This window comes from Gordionus sp. m RMFG-2023, chromosome 1 (assembly GCF_954871325.1).
Source record: "Gordionus sp. m RMFG-2023 chromosome 1, tfGorSpeb1-WG-v2, whole genome shotgun sequence".
Lineage (NCBI taxonomy): Eukaryota > Metazoa > Nematomorpha > Gordioida > Chordodea > Parachordodidae > Gordionus > Gordionus sp. m RMFG-2023.
The window spans coordinates 24,265,828-24,289,447 of NC_088775.1; the positions used below are offsets into that span (position 1 = coordinate 24,265,828).

General features: G+C 27.0%; 3 protein-coding genes across 7 annotated transcripts in view; all 3 read right to left on the reverse strand.

The window, feature by feature from the left end:
- Nucleotides 1-17,739, reverse strand: part of LOC135931498 (nuclear pore complex protein Nup50-like) — a 34,985-nt gene extending 17,246 nt beyond the window's left edge. For 3 of the 5 annotated variants that reach the window (XR_010573056.1, XM_065468658.1, XM_065468657.1), the window contains exons 1-5: nucleotides 17,662-17,739; nucleotides 17,218-17,472; nucleotides 16,534-17,136; nucleotides 13,089-13,454; nucleotides 12,285-12,403 (exon numbers count right to left, since the gene is read on the reverse strand). Coding sequence is in view for 3 of the 5 variants with exons in the window: in XM_065468658.1 (XP_065324730.1) it covers nucleotides 12,285-12,403; nucleotides 13,089-13,454; nucleotides 16,534-17,136; nucleotides 17,218-17,472; nucleotides 17,662-17,734 (1,416 nt within the window). In the remaining 2 variants the exon portion in view is untranslated. The remainder of the gene's footprint in view (nucleotides 1-12,284; nucleotides 12,404-13,088; nucleotides 13,455-16,533; nucleotides 17,137-17,217; nucleotides 17,473-17,661) is intronic. The other 2 variants (XR_010573057.1, XM_065468659.1) reach the window with 1 other exon arrangement.
- Nucleotides 17,740-20,694: 2,955 nt separating this feature from the next.
- LOC135923341 (ATP-dependent DNA helicase pif1-like) lies at nucleotides 20,695-21,617 on the reverse strand. Its single transcript, XM_065458035.1, has 2 exons — nucleotides 20,802-21,617; nucleotides 20,695-20,739 (listed from the first exon to the last, which is right to left on the reverse strand). Exons 1-2 carry the CDS (start codon nucleotides 21,615-21,617, stop codon nucleotides 20,695-20,697), a joined length of 861 nt encoding a protein of 286 aa, XP_065314107.1.
- Nucleotides 21,618-22,131: 514 nt separating this feature from the next.
- Nucleotides 22,132-23,229, reverse strand: LOC135923348 (uncharacterized). The gene has a single exon (XM_065458043.1). The coding sequence runs from the start codon at nucleotides 23,227-23,229 to the stop codon at nucleotides 22,132-22,134; it is 1,098 nt and encodes a 365-aa protein (XP_065314115.1).
- Nucleotides 23,230-23,620: the final 391 nt, after the last annotated feature.

Sequence of the window (23,620 nt, forward strand, 5' to 3'; positions counted from 1 at the left end):
TATTATCGAAATCTCGAAGCTTATGCAATACTTTTTTTGGTCAAAATATTGAGTTAGCCGTTCTGAAAAATCGGCTCAAAACGGGTCGTTTAGCAACACTAACGCTTGCCATAAAAAATCCAATTTGCACTCTACCATCTAAAATGCATTAGCTTTTAAAACGGAGTGTAGCAATGCTTACTTTGTGTGCACTATTAGAATTGGTCTCTTGAATATACAATATTACTTTAAAGTATTTATTATATTTGGGTCAGTTAATTCACCTATTTATGAATTTTCAGAAACAGGTGTTATTGAAATAAAAATATCCATGCTTATGCTAATCTATAAAATATAAATAATAATTGAACAAAAATAGTGGCAAATTACAAAAATTCAAGTAAAAAGGAAACAGCTGATTAAAAAATAATCCTTTCATACCTCGTCCTAGCTATACTAATTTGTTATGTATTTAGTATTCGTGCTATTTCGTGCAAGTGTCCAAGTTACATAACTAAAATTGGTAACTAATTTTCGTGATCGAAATTTCGGAATTATATGGTATTTGTGAACTATTTTATTTATTTATTAAAATGAATACATTTGAATTTATCAAAGATATCAGGGTGCTAAATTTATTAAGGAATCCCAGAATTACCAATCACAGAATGGGATAAAAGAAAAATACAAATTAACAGGTACTAATTATTATATATTAAAGGAGATAAAGCTATTTTTCCATATCAAACAATATTCTAGCACAAAAATAAAAAAAATCTGGCAGTGCAACGTCTAAGTCATATATTAATGGTAAAATCCTTACAATCTTAGATCCTTTGATAGAGGCGGCATTACATATTAAATTTAAATGGTACAGCCTCCTGCATATTAACTGATATTACAAATTGTAATAATATCCTAATCCATTTAAATATATCTGATATCTAAACCCTCAATTCAATCTGATATCCCAACCCATTCAAATCAATGGGTATCTAAAAAAAGAAAATTAGATTTTCTAGATATTGAAAAGAAAATATTCGATATACAAATTATGTCTTATTGTCTGTTAAATCCTTAAAACCATATTATAATTAATTCAATTAAAAAAAAATTGTTTAAAATAAATTCAATTTCCTGATATTTTAATAAAATAATTATAAATTAACTTCTTTATCTGAAAATTTTAGAGAGCTTATTTTAATAATGTTATTAATGCAATAACAATTTATATTTAAAAAAAACATATATTATATAATATATGTAAATTTATATTATAAAATATTTGTATTATAATAAAATAAAAAAATTATTTTAAAAAAATCCATAAATTTTTACCTGGTAAATTGGTCAATGTTTATTATTATATAATTAATTGATTCTAAAGATTCTATTAGATCATATGTAATTATTATCAGTGTCCACATCTTTTAGTAAATTATGAATAATTACAATTTTTCAATAAATTATGATGGAGATAAGGGTCATTTCATGTCAAATCAATCACTTTTTGGCAGACCCCTTTCGATTTAGATAAAAAATCGTAGGCTGTTTATATATGTTCCCATTAGATTATAAACAAAATTTTAGCGCATTAGCAACTATATTAGCGGTAATAATCGGGGTTAAAGGTCCAAGAAACGTCTTTTTCTGCTTTTTACTGATGTTAAATAATTAGTTTTTAATTTAAAACTATATAAGATCAAATATTGAATCTAATATCAATAGCTAAGTTAATAATTGATAATTATGGTGAAAACATCAAAATTAATTTTTTTTAAAATATGGGTCATCTTATGGTCAGTTGAAAATTTGAAATTAATATTTCGAAATGAATATGATCTACGATTTTTAATTTTTTTAAGAAATATTATCCATTTATTATTTTTTTACATAATTTCTTCAATATATCGCGATTTTTATACTTTAAAAAAATAGATGGCGCTATACATAATAGTTTTAATATGTTAAAATTCATTTTTTTATTGATTAAAAATATTTTAATGTATATATATATCATACTAAATCGATTACAAAATGCATTATATATATTTATTAATTTTTAAAATCTTCATAAATTTTTCCTAATTCAGATAGTTTATAAATTTATTAAATCTTACTTCATCTAAAGGAATACAAGGCTAGCTTATGAGATTTCTTCAGGAGATAATATATATGTTCGACTGGTGTGAGTAGAAGGATTGACCAGCGAGAGAATATGAGATTTAGGCAACACTAAAATATCATCTTCAGAGGAAATTTAAATGAGGCTGAAGGTCTACAAGGGTGTAAAAATCATTTGAATCATTTTTATCGATTATATATATCCTAACCACCATTTATCATCATATACACATGTTACATATCCATTAATATTTTTAAATATAATTTTCTCATTTTAAACCGAAACTTGTTTTATATTATATTTTTTGGAATTTGAATATATTTTGGTTTTTAGCTTATTTTGATCAATGGGAATAACCCCGTGAATTTTTTGGGTCCCATGTATGGGCAGTGCAGAATTAAATCTTTTACGAAGGGTTAATTCCCCGTCGATATATTCTTAAATGGATACATATTCAAATTGAATTCCATTAATATTTTATTTAGCATAATTATATAATTCTAATGGGGTTTGGATTTGATTTTTATTTGGCCTTTGAAGACTAGCTCTGGCAACTAATCTTTTGACAGTTCCTCCGATACCGTCACATGCATTTTTGCCGTGAGCAGTGGCAAAGAAATGCCATTCGGCAGGAATATTAAAATCGTATTTATGAAGGCATATGTTCAGAAAAATTTTGCGATTCTTGTATTGAGACGCGGCTCCATCTGAAAAATATATTTTTTTTTCTAGTTTAGAATTAAATTTGGCTGTTAAGAAATTAATAAATTTTTTTTGAACATGATGGACTGCACTAGTATTATGGTTTAATGATTCGGATATAATAACAAAATTTATATTTTTTAAATTTCCTTCAGATTTATAATATGCTACAAATATAGTTGCCTGCACGTTGTTCCAATGAAATCCCTGAACTTCATCTTGTAAAATGAAGGAATAATTCTCAGAATAATCTAGAATTGTTAAAAATTCCCCATCTTTTAAATTTTCTTTGGAATTCTTCAAAAATAAACTTTGTTGTTTAGCTATAAACGAGTGACGCAGTAAAATTTGAACTTTTTCTAATATATATTCAAGGAAATCATCAACGGACTTTATAATAGTTTCAAGATTTGTTCTATCCACCGTGATCCATTGTTTAAACGTGACATATTCTATACGATTTCTCTGAAACAATTGGTATAATTGGCCTTATGAAATTCTCAGAGTTTAATCGCTTCTTTTAAAAGTAGCGCGATACCGCTATCGCTATTTGTCAAAAAAATTAGCGCGCTACCTCTACGCTAATTGTTAAAAAAAATAGCTCGCTATTAGCTACTTTTTATAAAAAAAAATTTTAAAACAACTTTTTTTAAATTTTGCATATAATGTAATTTTATAGTAAATAATATATAAAAATCAACATTTATAAATATTAAAATATAGTTAATTTTGATTATAAAAAAATTTATGGTAATTTGTTGAATTTTAATAATAAAATCATTTCAATATTATCATCCCCAAGTCTAGAGCGACGATCAGAAAGTATCAGTTTTGCCTTACTAAATAATCTCTCTGTGTTTCACCTTCATCATTATTTTCACCAAATATTCTGTATTCATATTAAATAGAATAAATCATTCATTTCGTTTTTAATAGAAATGTGTAGTGATATTTATCAAAAATGGAGTCGTAAAATCATTAGGTTGCTATTCTAAATTTTAAACCTCAGGAATTATGATGCAACTAAGTAAAAATATTTTATCAAATGAATATATTGATTTCCCGGTACTGTATATAAATTGATGGATATTAATCAATAAGAAATAAATATAGTAAAAATCTAATCATCCATATTCAATAACCATATCATATTAAATGTTAAGCTCGACACTGTGCAATAAAAACTAATGAAATAATCCATCTTTGTTGTAAATTTTATTAGTTAAATTCACTAATTTTTTTATAATTTGATATAAATTATGATATAATATTACTAAAATATGTGTGTATTTAGTTAATAAAAATTCTATATATAATGTGAAATATTAAACAACTTTTAAATAAATACTGAAAAATTTAATTAATAACTTAACTATTACTAGATTTAATTTTATTACTCTAAATATTTTAAAAATTAATTTATAATACTGAAGGCCTTCTAATTGGACCCATTATCGGTCACCATCTTGCAAACTTTATTATGAATCCTAAAAGACTTGTGGACGTCAATAATTTTATTTGCAAGTACATCGTATGTCTGGCATCCTATTATCCTTTTGAGGGCTAATGCTACTGATCTTCTTTTTAAAGTCCTAGGGTCTAGCCAATGGCCTGTGATTCCCAAATAAGCTCTAAAAATATTTAATCAGATCAATTTATAAATATAAATAAGTATTTACCTTCTGTTATGTGTCCAACTATCTGCCGTGGTACATATATGAGATATCTCTGATAATTCTACTATTAAAGCATCTTTCATCACTTTAAACTTATCTGCTATTTTATTCACAAGTGTCTGGCGACATAAAATAGTTGTACCAGGTGATAAAGTTTTAATCATCATAGTAAATGATGGATTATCAACCAAGGATATTGGCTGAACTGTATCAATTATAAAATCCACAATAACTTTATCAGTTAATTTCTGAAAAATATTAACATTTGTATTATTAATTAATTTTGTCTGAATGGAATTAGTCTTTTTGGATGTAGATTCACCTATGTCAAATTTATTTAAATGTTGTTCAATTTTCTTAAAACTATTAGCCTGAACAGTCTTATAAAATAAATATTATTATTTGATGTAAAAATGATAATTTACTTTTAGGTGTTTCTTGAGGTTATAGCTACTGGATTGATTTGAGGAAATATTTTTTTTACATTTTAAACATAAATTTGAAGCCAGTTTTTGTTTTAATATTTATCTTGAAAAATTTTTGAAATCTAGGGAATGGGAAAGTATTGCTATGAATATTATTTTCTTCCCTGGTATCTTCTTATTAATATCATTGTCTGACTCTGAATCACTTTCAACGATTTGGATATCCATATGCGATGCCATTTTAAATTATAAAAAGGTTTATAATACAAATTGAAAATATTAATTACAAATTGAAAATATATTTCAATTTCAAAATTAAATAATAAATCATAAAAATTATAATTAATTATGGTATTATATTTAAATTTTCATGCTTATACTTACATTCATTATTTTTTTAAAAGTAGCGCGCTAAAAAATTAAATAATTTTAAAAAAAGTAGCAGCTATTAGCTACCAAAAATAATAGCGCACTATGCGCTACTTTAACAACTCTGGAAATTCTATACCAGGGCATTGATCACAATTTGTTAAATAACATTTTGGCTGAGATGGATTGCAAATGATTTGCGCCAAATATAAGGATTTATATAGTAATCTTCTGCTGCAATTTCAGCTATTACATTTGTCATTAATTTCACATTCTGGTGAATGGCGCAGACACAAACAGTGTGTGTGCCACTAGCTTCAAATAAAATACAGTTTTTAGGTCTAAATTCGGCAAATTGAGAGAATCCAATTAATATATTTGGGTATTCTTCCTTAAACATCTTGAATATATCTTTAAGATTATTTAATATAAGTTTTTTTTGGACTGGTTCTTTCTCGCCTTTAACAGATACACAATCCTTTATTCCAGGCATGAGTCGACTTATTTCATCAGAACTATGAAAATCGACGAGTTTAAATGTTTTTCCGTTTAGTGTCTTTCCTGCCTTATGTTTGGGAATGAAAGAATTCCACTTTCTTTTTCCACCATTTTAGATTTTCTTGCCATGTAAGATGTTACGTTGAATTCCTCTTGAATTTTATTAACACTCCATCTTTGAGGCAAAATTGTAAGAATTTGATATTGTTGATTTTTTTGATAATTTATCAAAGTTATACTTTAATATAATAAGAATTTTCTCTTTCATTGGACTATCAATCTCGGAACCAGATATTTCTAAAACCTTACTCTTTATTGCTTTTTCAATCTTTTGAATTTTATTTTTAAGATATTTTTTCTCCATTAAACGTTTTTGGGTTATTCCATGTCAAATGAGCAAAAAAATAAAGATTTTCAGCCAACCCCTTTCTATTTCGATAAAAAGTTGTAGACTGGTTATATATGTTCCCATTAGATTATAAACAAAATTTTAGCTCATTAGCAACTATATTAGCGGAGATAATCGGGGTTAAAGGTCCAAAAAACGTCTTTTTTTGCTTTTTACTGATGTCAAATAATTAGTTTTTAATCTAAAACTAAATATGATCATTGAATCTAATATCAATAGCTAAGTTAATAATTGATAATTATGGCTAAAACATCAAAATTAATTTTTGATAAAATATGGGTCATCTTATGGTCAGTTGAAAACTTGAAATTAATATTTCGAAATGTATATGATCTCCGATTTTTAATTTTTTTAAGAAATATTATCCGTTTACTATTTTTTTAATAATTTCTTCAACAATTAGCATGGCTGGATATTTATTTAAAAAAATATTGCGATTTTTATACTTTAAAAAAATAGATGGCGCTATATATATTAGTTTTAATATGTTAAAATTCATTTTTTTTATTGATTAAAAATATTTTAATGTATAATATATCATAAAATTCGATTATATAACTTTGTAAACCTTATTCCCCTGAGATATTCGTAGGATAAAAAATTTTAATAATTTTTTTAATATTTAAATGTAAATTAAAAATAATTAAAAAATCCGAATAGCACACGAACATAAAGCAGTATTAAAGGAGTGCAGGAAAATTATTAAGAGAAAAATCGAAAATCACATTAATTACCAGACCTACCCCCAACCACCCCCCCCCCACAGACTAAGTCATACCCATCAGGATCAAGAATGTTATGAAATTGTCATTATCTTAAATTATTAAAATAACCAGAGATAAAGAAAATTTCGAAGATTTTGAAAAATTTTTTAAGCAAAAAAATAAACAAAATTATAGTTCTGATGAAATAAGCCGACTCATGCCTGGAATAAAAGATTGTGTATCTGTTAAAGGCGAGAAAGAATCAATCCAAAGACTTATATTAAATAAGCTTAAATAAATATTCAAGATGTTTAAGGAAGAATACCCAAATATATCAATTGGATTCTCTAAATTTGCCGAACTTAGACCAAAAAACTGTATTTTAGTTGGAGCTAGTGGCACACACACGGTTTGTGTCTGCGCCATTCATAATGTGAAATTAATGACAAATGTAGAAAAATTTTAAAGATGGGGAATTTTTAACAATTCTAGATTATTCTGAGAATTATTCCTTCATTTTACAAGATGAAGTTCAGGGATTTCATTCGAACAACGTGCAGGCCACTATACATCCATTTGTAGCATATTATAAATCTGCAAAATATAAATTTTGTTATTTTATCCAAATTTAATTCTAAACCAGAAAAAATAATATATTTTTCAGATGAAGCCGCGTCTCAATACAAGAATAGCAAAATTTTTCTGAACATATGCCTTCATAAATACGATTTTAATATTCCTGCCAAATGGCATTTGCCACTGCTCACGGCAAAAATGCATGTGACGGTATCGGAGGAACTGTCAAAAGATTAGTTGCCAGAAAGGCCAAATAAAAATCAAATCCTAACCCCATTAGAATTATATAATTATGCTAAAGAAAATATTAATGGAATTCAATTTGAATATGTATCCAATCAAGAATATATCAAAGAGGAATTAGCCTTTCGTAAAAGATTTAATGCACTGCTTATACATGGGACCCAAAAAATTCACGGGGTTATTCTCATTGATCAAAATAGACTAAAAACCAAAATATATTCTAATTCCAAAAAATATAATATAAAACAAGTTTCGTTTTTAAATGAGAAAATTAATTTTTAAAATATTAATGGATATATAACATGTGTATATGATGATAAATGGTGGTTAGGATATATAATCGATTAAAATGATATAAATGAAGAAGTAAAAATCCGATTTTTACACCCTTGTGGACCTTCAGCCTCATTTAAATTTCCTCTGAAAGATGATATTTAATGTTGGCTAAATCTCATATTCTCTCGCTGGTCAATCCTTCTACTCCCACCAGTCAAACATATATATTATCTCCTGAAGAAATCTCACAAGCTAGTAAGGCTTTGTATTCCTTTAGATGATGTAAGATTTAATTAATTTATAAACTATCTTAATTAGGCTAAATTTGTGAAAATTTTAAAAATTTATGATCTGAATTACAAATAAATATATATAATGGACATTGTGTATGTATGATATATATACATTAAAATATTTTTAATCAATAAAAAAAATGAATTTTAACATATTAAAACTATTATATATAGCGCCATCTATTTTTTTAAAGTATAAAAATCGCAATATTTTTTAAAATAAATATCCAGCCATGCTAATTGTTGAAGAAATTATTAAAAAAATAGTAAACGGATATTTCTTAAAAAAATTAAAAATCGGAGATCATATACATTTCGAAATATTAATTTCTAGTTTTCAACTGACCATAAGATGACCCATATTATATCAAAAATTAATTTTGATGTTTCGCCATAATCATCAATTATTAACTTAGCTATTGATATTATATTCATATTTGATCATATTTAGTATTAAATTAAAAACTAGTTATTTAACATCAGTAAAAAGCAAAAAAAGACGTTTTTTAGACCTTTAACCCCGAATATCTCCACTAATATAGTTGCTAATCCGCTAAAATTTTGTTTATAATCTAATGGGAACATATATAACCAGCCTACGATTTTTCATCGAAATCGAAAGGGGTCGGCCGAAAAGTGATTGATTTGACATGGAATGACCCTTTCTTTTAATTGGTGATTCTCCAATATTTTGGTTTCATTAATCTATTCAAAGGCATCCTGATTATGGGTTATTGGGGATAATCTTCAAAATTTTCTTTATCTCTGGTTATTTTAATAATTTAAGATAATGACAATTTCATAACATTATTGGTCTTGATGGGTATGGCTTAGTCTGGGGGAGGGGGGGGGGGTAGAAGGGAGGGGGAAGGGGGGGGTAGGCCTGGTAATTAATGTGATTTTCGATTTTCCCATTAATAATTTTCCCGCACTCCTTTATTTCTGCTTTTTTGTTCGTGTGCTAGTCGGATTTTTCAATTATTACATTGAAATATTAAAAAAATTATTAAAATTTTTTATCCTGCGAATATCTCAGGGGAATAATTTTTACAAAGTTATATAATCGAATTTTATGATATATTATACATTAAAATATTTTTAATCAATAAAAAAATGAATTTTAACATATTAAAACTATTATGTGCCACCTATTTTTTTAAAGTATAAAAATCGCAATATTTTTTTAAATAAATATCCAGCCATGCTAATTGTTGAAGAAATTATTAAAAAAACAGTAAATGGATAATATTTCTTAAAAAAATGAGATCATATACATTTCGAAAATTTTTAACTGACCATAAGATGACCCATATTTAAAAAAAAATTAATTTTGATGTTTTCGCCATAACTATCAATTATTAACTTAGCTATTGATATTAGATTCAATATTTGATCATATTTAGTTTATAATTAAAAACTAATTATTTAACATCAGTAAAAAGCAAAAAAAGACGTTTTTGGACCTTTAACCCCGATTATCTCTGCTAATATAGTTGCTAATGCGCTAAAATTTTATTTATAATCTAATGGGAACATATATAACCAGTCTACAACTTTTTATCGAAATTAAAAGGGGTCGGCAGAAAATCTTGATTTTTTTGCTCATTTGACATGGAATGACCCATAAGCCAAAGGCACCTTCCGCTGTAGAACGTGCTGTAGACAATCTTATATTATGATTGTATCACTAATGTCATATTAACATAACTTCGTCTATTAAATGGGGTCATAATATTTTTATTAAGGAGATAGGCTTCATCAGTAACAAAATAATATGGGGATATCACGTTGCTGGTTGGTAGGTAGAGGACGGCAACGTGATTTTTTGTGGTCCAAGCCTGACCTGACCCGACCCTGAATTTAAATTTTTTTTTGTGGAGCCCAACTCGAGCACACATTTTTAGATCCAACCTGACCATAGCCAGACTAAATTTTTTTATAATTTGAGTTTAAATATTAATGATCATTTTTATTTAAAAAAATGTATATATTAAAAATTTACATATAAATATATTAAAATAGAATATAAAAAATATTTAAAAAAAGAACATGAAAAATTAAAAAGGAGAATGTTAAGTGAATGCTTTGGACCAAGACTTTTTAAACAATAAATAATTGGACCGAAATATTGAGATAACAATGTTTTATTTAAGTTGATAAAAAATAAATATATATTTTTTACCTTTTTCGAAACCGTTTTGAAAAGATTCAAAGTGGCTTGCCCAAAGGAGCAGGATAATGTAGCTACGATGTGGGCAAAGTGGTTATGTAAAGTAGGAATATTTTTAGCATTTTAAGAAGGGGGTCAAGTATAATATTGGAAGGGGCAAGAGGGTCTATCTAAGAAACAATTTAAAATTATGTGTATTTATCCACATATTATCACCTTAAATAAAAATAAATTTAAGCCCCAATCAATATTATTATAAACTTGCATATTTTAATTTGTATGCATATACATAATATTCAGTTTATATATAAAAAGTAAGGTTAAAATATAATAGAATTTAAAAATTATTGTGATTATATAATAATAATTTGCATAATTTATGTCGAAAAAGATGATATAATTGTTTATACAGAGAAAAATTTTTAAAAATATGATAATGGACATATTAAAAAGACATATCAATATCAGTTATTCTGATTGTATTATTAGGATATTTGTATTTTTAATATTTATTTTTGGGTTGGGACACATCTTAAAGTCCAACCGAGTTAGAGGAAAAATTTTAAATATCAGAACTCGACCCAAGGCTCGATAAGTCAGTGAAGACCTCTTGATAGGTAACAAAGTTGTGGTATATTTAATGATTTGTATAATTTTTGAGCAAGATTTAATAAGCCATTACCATCATAGTTTTTCCTCATTTATAATATGTAAGCAACATAAGGCTTATACTAAAAAACTTTTTAAATTATAATACAAGCTACCAGATAGTGGTAGCTTATTTACCTATATATGGGTTTATTATTTAAAAAATACCATCAAAAGCACCACAACAATTTTGAAACTTATATATCACCTAGTAATCAGATCCTACTTATTTGAAATTGTCTTAAGAAGGTTTAGGCAAATGTATGCTTTTTCCAACTTTCTAAATTGCTGAACCTATCTTCAAAACTATTTTTGAAATAGCTGATTCAAAAACTATAGGCCATATTAAATATCTGTTTTCAAAAATTAAAAATTCAATATAATAATAACCTTAATGTAATGAATAGTCGTTCTGCATTAACAATTATGTAAGGTTGTTTATTTGAGTGTTTTATGGGTCAATCAAATTAAGAAGATAACAGAAGATATGTTTGGTCATCCTGCAATAATTGATGAATAATCACAATCATTTAACACATCATGAAAAGTTGATTGGGAAGCTCCAAAAGTGAATTTTTAAATAAATCTTCTATATCTTAATTTCTTGATCTTCTAATAAGTGGGTTAAATTAGTTGGAAAATATAGAGATGCTCCCATCAAAAAGATTAATTTATAAAATTTGTAATTATTTAAAATAAAAAATTGAACGCTATATAAAATTGTTTTCTTCAAAATAAAACAATTGGAATAAATCAAAATGTGAATTTCATATAAAATGTGTGGACAACCAATAATTAGTTCACTAAATTCGTAACTAATTTAATCAAGCTAGGGCGAGGTATCATAAAAAAATTCTTATCAATAAATTAATATTTTTTATTTTCAAATAAATAAAAATAAAAATAGTTTTTAAAATTGAATGCGTTCGTCAAAAATAAAAGGAACGCCATTCATTATTTTTTATAAAAAATAAGAACTTCTTCATTTACAACATTAATCAAAAGTTATATAATTTTTGTTAAATTAGCTGTCCTATTTTAAATTTTTTTAAATGAAGTCGATTTTTGGTATTTAGAATTTTTTAATATGAGGGAGGGGGAGGGGGTGGGCGTCGTCAAGCCATAATGATAACAAGTAATATTTAGATATATATTCACATTTAGCAAATTTATAAAATTTTATTGGTTTACAGCATCTTTTCTGTAAAGTTTGCATTTCAGAGTGATAAGACAATTGTCCTCTTGCCAAATGGGTTCTTCTGATTGAACATTTGGCACAATGACGTCACCTTGTTCATCAAGATTTGAGGCTTAAATAATTTCAAAATATGTTATTTCCAAACATTATCTCGTATATGGATTGATATATAAAATAAAACATTTTCCTTAAAATAATAATTATGTTACATGTTAAAAAAAGCGAGGCATTTTATATTTTGAAGGCGTGTGACAAGGAAAAATTTTGTACTCCCCAAGTCAATTTTGCGAATAATCAGATAAATCTCAACCATATATGTCTCACTAAAATAAATGTTAGGTAGGAAAAGGTGGGCACAGAGATTAACATCCTCAAAAAGCCTCATAAGTAATTTATGGAGCTTAAGCCCTGCCATTCCTTTCGGATATTAAAGCTACAATTTAAAGAACTGATATTTTACATATTATAAAGGCTAAATTTTTAATGTTACATACCATAACCATAAAAATAATAATTTAAAAATTGCCCTTTTTAGTCATTCAATTCAATCATTTAGTTAGTGTTGAAAAATGACCGAGTCTAAGGAAATGAGTTACATTTACAATTGAAAAGAATTTTTTAGGATAAAAACTTGGATAATCCTTGGATTCTAGCCACAAGGTGATTTATCAACACTAGTTTAAATATAAGGAAAAAGCTTTGAAAAATTTAACTGGTCAACCCTGTTCATATTTTTACTAATTGATTTTTCTATAAAAATATAAATAAATTGAAATGGCTATAAAAATCAAAATTACTCATAGGATGATTATCGATAGTATCAGTTCCCTCACCTTGATAACTATCATCCTGGTGAAAACCAAAAGTAAATGGTTTGTTGTCAATAGATGGCGCTAAATTGCTGGTGGTTCCATCTTTATTGTTTGTTAAATGGAATCCAATACTATTTTGAAGAGTAGAAGGTTCGTTTTTGCCAAAAAAGCTGAAAGGAGGAGGAAATTCGATTTTAGATTCTGTGGAAGGCTTTTTAGGACTATCATTTTTTGTACCACGCTCAGAGTGGTCAACATGATTGCCATCTATTTTAATGATGGACGCCTCTGGCTGGAATTTGTACGATAGTTGGTCAAGGTTATTAAAGTCTTGACTTTGAGGCGAGTTATCTATAGCATAATTAAATTGAAGTATTTGTTTTAATGATTAAATATTAGGGTTAACAATACTAATATTTTAATTAGAGAAATTTGAGATTTTGATTAAACAATATTATACATCATATTTTTTACCTGGTTATACCTAAGTTCGCATAAAAAATAGTAAAAGTTTATTGAATTTTATACGAACATGTGATTTTAAACAAGTTCGCATAAATATATAAAAATTGTATTGTGTGTATATAATAATAGGGGAAAGTGAATTTAAAAATATTATAAATGCACTTGTGCTATTTGATTAATAAATAGGATTTAATATTATTTTTGTCAGAAATTAGAAAATTATTTATATATATATATATTGAATCAGCATTTTAATCATTTGTTTATCAAAATATTATATTTAGTTTTGAAAAAAAAAATCATACTTCTTATTTTTTTTTAAAAAAAACTTATACTATTTGACACATAAATCTGAATTAATTTTAAGGCTCAAATTATCTCAAAGGACGAGGGGTATTATCTTTTTTTAAATAGAAAATTAATACTATAAAAGGAGTGGTTTATATTTTTCTTTGCTATTTTTTTTATCAATTATGAGGTATATTTCAACTGTGATCAGCATCATTTGAAGAAATCCAATATTATCTTATTGTGGTGACTTCCGATTAAAAACGGCATGTGGCTGTTTGGCACATGTTTTCCATCAATTATATCACCTCAATAGAAGATAGTCTAACAGGCATATTGTAATACTTATTCCTCTTCCTCGTGTCCTTTGCTATAAAAAGGTGGTAGGTTCTGAGCCTATTCTCAATCACATCTTCGGCAAATACTTTCTTCACTTCTTGGTGCAGATTTTTCTAATTAAATTTGGAATAAAAATATATATTACATTATTTTTAATATCTTTAAAGTATTTCTTAATATAATATAAAAATATCAACATATAGGCTCAAATGATTATAAGTTACGATGCTATCTACGACTTGAGGAACAGCATAGTGAAAATGAGGTTTTGTAATGGTAAAAATACCTACCCAATTTTAAGTTAGCTCTTGAATTACCATTTTTGGTATGAGAGGGTCAGTTTCACAAGATACAACAAAATTCTAAAAATGATTTATATGTAATGGATAACTATATCTATCGATCTAACAATAAACACCTTGATGCTAAATTTTACAGATGTCGTCAAGATGATTGCAATTCGATATCTCACACGGAACGTTTTAAGAAGGGTTCTACATAATAAAACATTGGGAAAAATACAAAAACCTAATATATTTTTTAATTGATGAAAGGGAATTCAGGACCTCAGTTAGGTCTCTAAATACTAATTAGATTTTGGTTGTGTTCTTAAAGGAAAGAATAAATTTTATGATGATATTTTACTTTAAAAATAAATGCTTTAAAAATAAATATATGTATACTAATATTATGGATCATATTTTATATGTTGATGAAATGTCAAAACTTGTAACCCGTAAATATCGATCAATCTAGCAATTTTGAAAATGAAATATAGCCATCTGTGGAGGCAACTCCTGGCTTATGATTATAAAATAATTTGTGTGAAATGTTAGGTGCCAATAATGGCTTACAAGAATCAGCATGATTTTAAAGCATAATATATTTTTTCTTCTTCCTTAGATTTATTAATCTATAATCTAGATCTCATTAATTTTTTCAATTACAAAATAAGTATTTATTTTTTTTACCTTATTTAACATCTAATGAGCATAATATTCTTCTGTAGACTGGCCTATAATAAAGCTGGAATAGACAGTACTTATGATCAATAATACGAAGACACTGTAGGATTAAATATATTTATAAGATTTTCCTGAAAAATGTATATTTTATAGAACATATTAAAAGATTATATGGCAACATTTTTTATATACATATGTACAACATATAGTTGCATTTTATCGCAATAAATTATTTTTATATTGAAATATTTTTTTAATATACAACATATATAATTAAATATATATCTTTATAAGCTATATTATATAAATCATATATAATCTCAAAAGAAATATTCTAATGAGTTTTAATTTTATGAGTATAAAATTTAATATAAATAAATGAATAGTTATTCTGGTTAATAATTTCTTATAAAAAAATAATTAATTCTATTATTCAAAATAGCAAAACGTTTTTTCTAAAAAAATTAGTTGTACAAATTTTCTTTTCAAAATATTGATATACACTTGATTAAAATGTTGAATTTCCTTTAAAAAAATTTTTATAAATTATTGCTCACATAGCGCAATTTTATTTATTATAAAAGGTGTATTTTTAAAGTATTATTTAAATATCCACTTAATTATATTTTTTTCTATTATTATATATGTTAGCAGCAATGTTTTATTTTCAACTTTAAAACATTTTTGGGTGTGTTTTTATAAATTTATGAATCTGATTTTACAAGAAATATATTCGACCATGTTTGGAATACCTACTCTATGTATTTTAGGAAATTTTTCCATAAACTTTTTCCTACAATCCAAAAAAAATCAGACTTTTAAAATTTAAAAAACACCCTCAAAAAATGATTTAAAGTTGAAAAATCTCATGTTTGTATAAATAAAATTTTTTTTTTATAGTTTATGTAAACCTTTATTTTTTACATGAACTTGTTAAAAAATTTATTTGTATAAAATATTGTATTTTATTTTATAATAACTTGTTAAAAATTCTAAGTTCGTATAAAATCCTTTTTATATGAAGTAGTGAACTATGAAATGCAAATATTGATTAAGTAAATCAATAAATACCTATTATTGACTGATTACATAAATTAACTGTAACATTAATGCCTAAATTGCTAACTGAATAAATTAATATTTTTAATCAAACAAAGCTTATGTTACAAAATATTCCCCCACCCTTCCCAATATAAATATCTAATGATTACTATAATTAAATAATTAATATTTCTAATCAAGTAAAGCTTATATCCTGCACAATACTTATCCCCACCCCCTTGAAATTTATTCACCCAATTTGTTCACAATAACATGTGTTAAATAACTATATCCATTATTAACTAAGATTATTTTCATTTGATATAAATTACTATTATTTTCATGTCTGTGATTGATATTGTCTTCATCTAAGGAAACAACATGTACATCAAAATCAAACCTTAATTTTTCAAGATAGCTTTTATATTTTTCAAATATGAGTGTAAGATCACCAGTTGGGTGTATTTGAATAACCGCAGATATCCATTTAGAGACTGAGGAGTTAAGCTTGGTGACACATGAATAATATAGAGCTTCTGACTTTACATTACTTTGATCATCCAATGAATCTTTGGGAGATGTGGATGTAAGATTACTTGGTATAAAATTTGAATTAAAGTTATTATTTAGACCATTATCATAAGGTTTAACAAAACTATTTTTAAAGTTCAAATTTTGAGAATCGTGGTTGCTTAATTGAAATGTGGGCAGTGATTTGGAAACCACTGATGTATTTGAAATGATAGGCTGTTGGGAATTGAACCTAAATGTTTGCATGATTTCACCAGGTTTATAATTTGTGACAAATTTTAAAGATTTATAAGAATCTTTTGTATCTTTAAGAGTTGCTAAATTAAAATTATTGGGGGGAATACTTATGGACATCTTACTAGGCAATGGTTTTGTAGATGCAAATGATGATGTATCTGAAAAAGCTTATAAAATAAAAAATATTTTAAATTAAAATATAGAATTATTTTTTAAGAGTATATATTTTTAAAAAATCAATTCATTACATTGTCTAGGATGTAAATTTTGAACTTTAATTGACCTTGTATCACTGGGATTAAATCCATTTGAAAATGGTTGATGTATATTATCATTTTGTTTGTGTTCATTTATATGACTATTAAAATAGGTTTTAGACAAAGTGTCAAGGCCTTTTTGGGGTGCTACATAACTAGAAGATCCACCACTTCTTCTCTTTGCAACTAAAATTTTTCTTTTGGATATTAAATCTTTGTTTTGAACATTTACAGTATCGTCATTATCTGAATAAGTTCATAAAAGAAACTTAAAACCTAGAATTTGTATAACTTTACATTCCTATTATAAATATTTAAGCTTATAATTTTAAAATAATTATTTTCTTCTACTATTTTTCATTTTTTTTTGTTATTTATTAGAATCTGATTTTCAATTGTATATAACCTAAATAATATAAAATATGGCATACTCACCACTATTTGAAGTAGGATCTTGATCCCAATTATCTTTATTGAGTTGAGTTGTGGCTTGTCTTTTGGCGGACATTTTAATTTTATTACCACGAGATATATAAAATATAAGGACATTTATTTTAATAATATTAATTTAAAAAGCAATGGATTTTGAGTCTTCATATACAGTTAATTGTACTTATAAAATTTAAAATTTATTTTTATAAGATTAAATTCTCTCTCACTATCATGATATTAGAGTTATTCATGTATCTAGAATTGTGGTTTTGTATTGGATGTTTTTCAACACGCCATCGTTGGAATTTTGTTTCGAGCCAACAGGGGTGTCACTGGCCTTTACAATATCAGAGGGCTCAACTAAAAAAAAATTTTTTTTTTTGGGGGGGGGGCTTCCTCCATACCCTCTATTTTATGGGTTTTATATGAATATATTATATTTTAATTGAAAATTGCAAACTCTGAACAATTATTCTGAATTTCATATTTTACCATTTATGAGTTATACAACTAATGAAAGTAGAACTATACAAGATATTTCTGATAATATTTTTTAATACAAAATAGTTATCCATTTATTACAATATTAAATAGTTTCCATTATGGATATAAAAAAAATTTGCGTCTAAAGAATTACAAGTGATAAAATGAGGTTAATTAACTCATATACTGCCTCAATTGATAATATTTTTAAAAACCACATAAGGCAATATAATTTTTAGCATAAAACCTATATAACGTTGTGTTACCATTTAAGACAATCTTTTATAGAATGGACTAATAAGGAAAAATTTGTAGGCCTAACTAAATTATTGATTCTTGAAGAAGAGAATATAAACTAGTAATCCATCATAAAACTATAGGGGGGTTAGAGTTTCCTCTTAGATGACATTATGGAAGCTAGATAAGAATTGAAAAAATTATTGTGAGATATTAAATTTCTATAAGATTATCTATCATTTTTAATGATATAAAATGACTAGTCAGTTAACCATTATTGCTCATCTTAATTATACAATCAAATGCCCTCAGCCGCAGGAGTAATAATCCTAAATTACATAGTGCACAAATAATAGGTGCTGGTTAATTTGCAGTCATAGCTTTAACGAAGGTAGAACCAGTATTTACATTTATTTATTTCTATGATGTATTCACAGTAAGTATCAGTTTTCATTGACATTTTATTCAGTATAATTTAACCATAATATGCAACTTAATTACAAATGGCGATATATAATTACACGTTAATGGATGGGTGTGTACATAATACATTAGGAAGTTAAACAACACCTACTTATTAGTCGTAAATATATATATATATGTATAATCATACCTATGGAAAATATAATATATAACTAGACCCGTCAAAAATGACGGGGATGAGAATTTTATTCGTTCTTTTAGGATAATTCTTTTTACCCCTCCCCCTCCTCCTTCAGGCCAATTCCAACCCATTAAGACTAAGAGAGAGGAATTGTCTTTTTTATTCAATGATTGATGAATAATATATTTTACCTTTATTTGATGATGGATGAATCAGACATTTTCCTTTTTATGAGATGTGATTTCGAAATATATATTTTAAATTACAAAAATGAAACAATATCTCTTATTAGCACCCTAAATACTAACATTATTTACCAGAGCTCCTGTTAGTCAGAATTACTGTTCACTCCCCACCGCGTGAAGGTAGGAGATGGATTTTAGGGGAGCAAAGAAATGAAAAAAAGAATAAAAATAAGAAGGAAGAAATAGAAAAAAAGAGACAAAGATATGAATTATAAGAAAATATAATAAATATTTATACTTCAAGAGTTGATGAATATCGGGTTACAACACATATGCATTTGTAGCCATTATAATATAATAAATTTTATAATATAGAAAATTTTACCCAAAAAAGGAGATTTCAATCTCTTTTCTTTGCTCAAGGTGGTTTCGTTTTTGAAGATGATGTTGTGATTTCCTTGTTCGTAGTTTGTCGTAAATAACCTGAAATAAAACGTGTAAATTGAAATTAAATAGAATATACTGTTGTTGGTGAGGAAGATGGTTTAGCGATGGTGAAGAAGTTCTCTTTTCTTTGCTCAAGGTGGTTTCGTTTTTGAAGATGATGTTGTGATTTCCTTGTTCGTAGTTTGCCGTAAATAACCTGAAATAAAACGTGTAAATTGAAGTTATAAAATAGAATATACTGTTATTGGTGAGGAAGATGGTTTAGCGATGGTGAAGAAGTTCTCTTTTCTTTGCTCAAGGTGGTTTCGTTTTTGAAGATGATGTTGTGATTTCCTTGTTCGTATTTTACCGTAAATAACCTGAAATAAAACGTGTAAATTGAAATTATAAAATAGAATATACTGTTGTTGGTGAGGAAGATGGTTTAGCGATGGTGAAGAAGTTCTTTTTTCTTTGCTCAAGGTGGTTTCGTTTTTGAAGATGATGTTGTGATTTCCTTGTTCGTAGTTTGCCGTAAATAACCTGAAATAAAACGTGTAAATTGAAATTATAAAATAGAATATACTGTTGTTGGTGAGGTAAATGGTTTAGCGATGGTGAAGAAGTTTTCTTTTTTTTGCTCAATGTAGTTTCGTTTTTGAAGATGATGTTGTGATTTTCTTGCTCGTAGTTTGCTGTAAATAACCTGAAATAAAACGTGTAAATTGAAATTATAAAATAGAATATACTGTTTTTGGTGAGGAAGATAGTTTAGCGATGGTGAAGAAGTTCTCTTTTCTTTGCTCAAGGTGGTTTAGTTTTTGAAGATGATGTAAAGTTGGTGATTTGATGGTGAATAACAAAGTTGGTGACTTTTTTAAATTTCTTACAAATTATGAATTTAAGATTTCATTATATACGATATTTTGTGTGAATGTTTTATCATTTTTTAAAATTTTTCCTTGTAATTCTGATGGCAAAATCATAATTTTCATATTATTTTGAGATTTACATCTAGTAAGAGCCACATATAGTTGTCCATGGGCAAAGACGGGCTCAGGGAGGAATAAGCCTACATCATCTAAAGTTTGTCCTTGACTTTTATTTATTGTAATCACAAAAGCGGGAATTATAGGAAACTGTCGTCTTTTTAAAGTAAATGGTAACTGAGAGTCACTTGGAGCTAGATCTATTCGTGGGAGAAAAACTCGATAACCCTTATTAGTGCCTGTCAATACCTCAGCGTATTTAAAATTAATATGTAAATGTCGTATGATTAAACGGGTACCATTACAAAGTCCTTTCTTTGGGCTCAAGTTGCGTAATAGCATAACAATTGTACCAACCTTAAGTGTTAGCTTGTGAGGTGGCATACCGGATGGAGTTTGTGAATGCAAAAATTCTAGTGGAAAATTCATTATATCATCCTTATTATCGCTTTCAATGGAATCTGCACTATAATAATGTTTGATAGGGCCTGAAATTATATTAATGATATCGTTGTTGAGGGTAAGTGCAATTTTATTTTTGGTGGTTAATATTATTTTAGTAGAAAGACTATCTATATCAGCAATTTCAGTAGAATTACCATACACACATTTTATTAATGAATCATTTTCAAGCAAATAAGGTGGGATTTTAACACTATTTGTAGGAAGATCAGAATTGCTGCGTGATAGCCCATCTCCAATTTTAAGTAACCAAGCATTGTTATCAACTTGATCTGATGAAATGCGCATATTATCAATCAAATGTATTATTTTAAAATGACTCCATAAATATGAACTTTTTATACAGGACTCTATAATATCGACTTTGGAGCCTTTAGGCACTACTGGTAAAGTCTGTCTAAAATCACCACCTAATAAAATTACTTTTCCGCCAAATGGGTGGGAATTTTTCATAATGTCTTTAAGTAATCGGTCAATGCATCGCAAAGCGTGTTTAGTCATCATTGTGGCCTCATCAATAATAATCAATTTGCTATTTTTAATATCTAGAGCTAGCGAACTATGTAAATTCATATGGGATGTAGAAGTTTCAAAGATAGGCACAGGTAATTTAAATCCGCTATGGATGGTTCTTCCCCCTTTAAAAGAATAGAGGATATGCCGGTGGTTGCAAAAGGCAATACAATTTGATTTTTTGCTCTTATATAACACATTAAGGTATTGTAAAGATACGTTTTACCTGAACCTCCAGGGCCATCCACGAAGAAATATCTTTCTGGAATATTTAATTCAATCGCTTGTATAATTAAATCAAAAGCATATTTTTGTAATCGGTTTAATTTAGATATACGCTCGATTGAATCGGCAGCTTCAACATGGGCATCATAATGTTGTTTTGGGGGGATTTTTGTAGGTGAAGGAAGATCAAAACTTTGACAGCATAAACCATGATCAAGAAAAACGTTTTCAATGTCCATTAAAGCCATGTTTATTGCAATTACTTCTGAATATTGACGCAAATAATCTTCAATCATCATAAATCGGAACCTATTCCATAGATATGCAGGATTTTCAGGCTGACAAAAAATCAGATAAAGGCAAAAGTACTCCGAAGTTGTGACGGCATTTGATATATTGATCCCTCTTCTAAGCATGATTCCCACTCTTTATCATCTGATAACAAATTTCTTTTAATAGCTGCCTCTTTAAAAGTACTCATTAAAATTCCATTAATAGTTTTTAAATAATCAAAACTTGTAGCCCCGCAAACATGAAGTAATAATAATCGAAGGAAGAGTTCACCAGAATTAGGATGAACGGAATACATTATCGAAATTACATTTAATCGTTTTTTTCTTAGTTTCCAATGGTAATTTGTAAACACATAATGATAAGGTATTTCCCCATAAAGATATTGTCTAGCATTTAGATCTGTCTTATTTAACTCAAACCATGCCGTTAAAGTAGTATGTTTATTTTCTGATCTCAATAAAGCATCTCTTTCATGTCCAGCAGTGAAATATACTGGCTGTTGTAAAGGTAAATGAATTCCTAAGCGAATAACAGCGTGCGAGCGGTCATGCATATTATTTTCTAATAATCTCCACATTGATTCACATGCACTCACATATCGCGCATTTAAATGTGATTTAATTTCGTCATGAATATTTATATTTGAAGCAACATTAATGTCAACATTAGTACAGTTATAGCCCTTATAAATATACTTAAAGATATATTTTACCGATTTAATAGATGTACAAATTTCCACGTTAATATGAGCATTGAATTTTAACATTAGATATCGATTATATGGAATAACATAACGATTATCCGTAGGTTTACCGGAAAGAATTGTAATACCATTATCTCGCCTTTTATAATATGGATACCCATCAATATTTGGTCTTGTTTCCATTTGAAAATCCTTCGGAAATTTTTTGGTACATATGCCATTTTCCATGCAAGGCGATTTGGGGTTAAATATCCCGAAAGGACCATGTATCATAAAATGGGTAACAATCTGAAAAAGTTTAGGATCGAGAATTTTATCTGGCATTTCGGCACAAACAAATTTATCTATGGCTTGAGATGTTTCAATTTTGCTATCATCGTTTAAAATAATAAGTATATGGGCATGAGGCAAACCTCTTTTTTGGAACTCGATTGTATATATAAAAGCCATAGATTTACCAAATAAATTTTTTTTATTTATATCGAACAATAATTCATTTAATTTCAATTTAAAAACACGGGCTATTAAATCTGGTCTATCTGTAGGACTTTGCCCGGGAAATAGATTTTTCTTAATTTCACGCCAATTAGGATTGCATGTAAAAGTAATAAACAAATCAGGTTTGCCAAATTTGAGCACAATGGCCATTGCATCGTGATAGCGTTCTCGCATATTTCGCCGGGAATTATATTGTTTGACTTTGTTTCCAAGTAGTCCATTAATCTAGAATATTCATCTACTCGTAATTTTGGCTGATTTTGTCTAATAAAATTTAAATTATTCGTCTCGACCTGTAAATAGGAATCAACAATATATTGTTGTGATAATTTCCCAGCAAAAA

Coding starts and splice junctions, on each gene's coding strand:
- LOC135923341 (XM_065458035.1), bottom strand. CDS start 21,617: ATGAATTTACATAGTTCGCTAGCTCTAGATATTAAAAATAGCAAATTG. Junction 20,740..20,801: donor GCACTAATAAGGGTTATCGA/GTTTTTCTCCCA, acceptor TACTTTAAAAAG/ACGACAGTTTCCTATAATTC.
- LOC135923348 (XM_065458043.1), bottom strand. CDS start 23,229: ATGGCTTTTATATATACAATCGAGTTCCAAAAAAGAGGTTTGCCTCAT.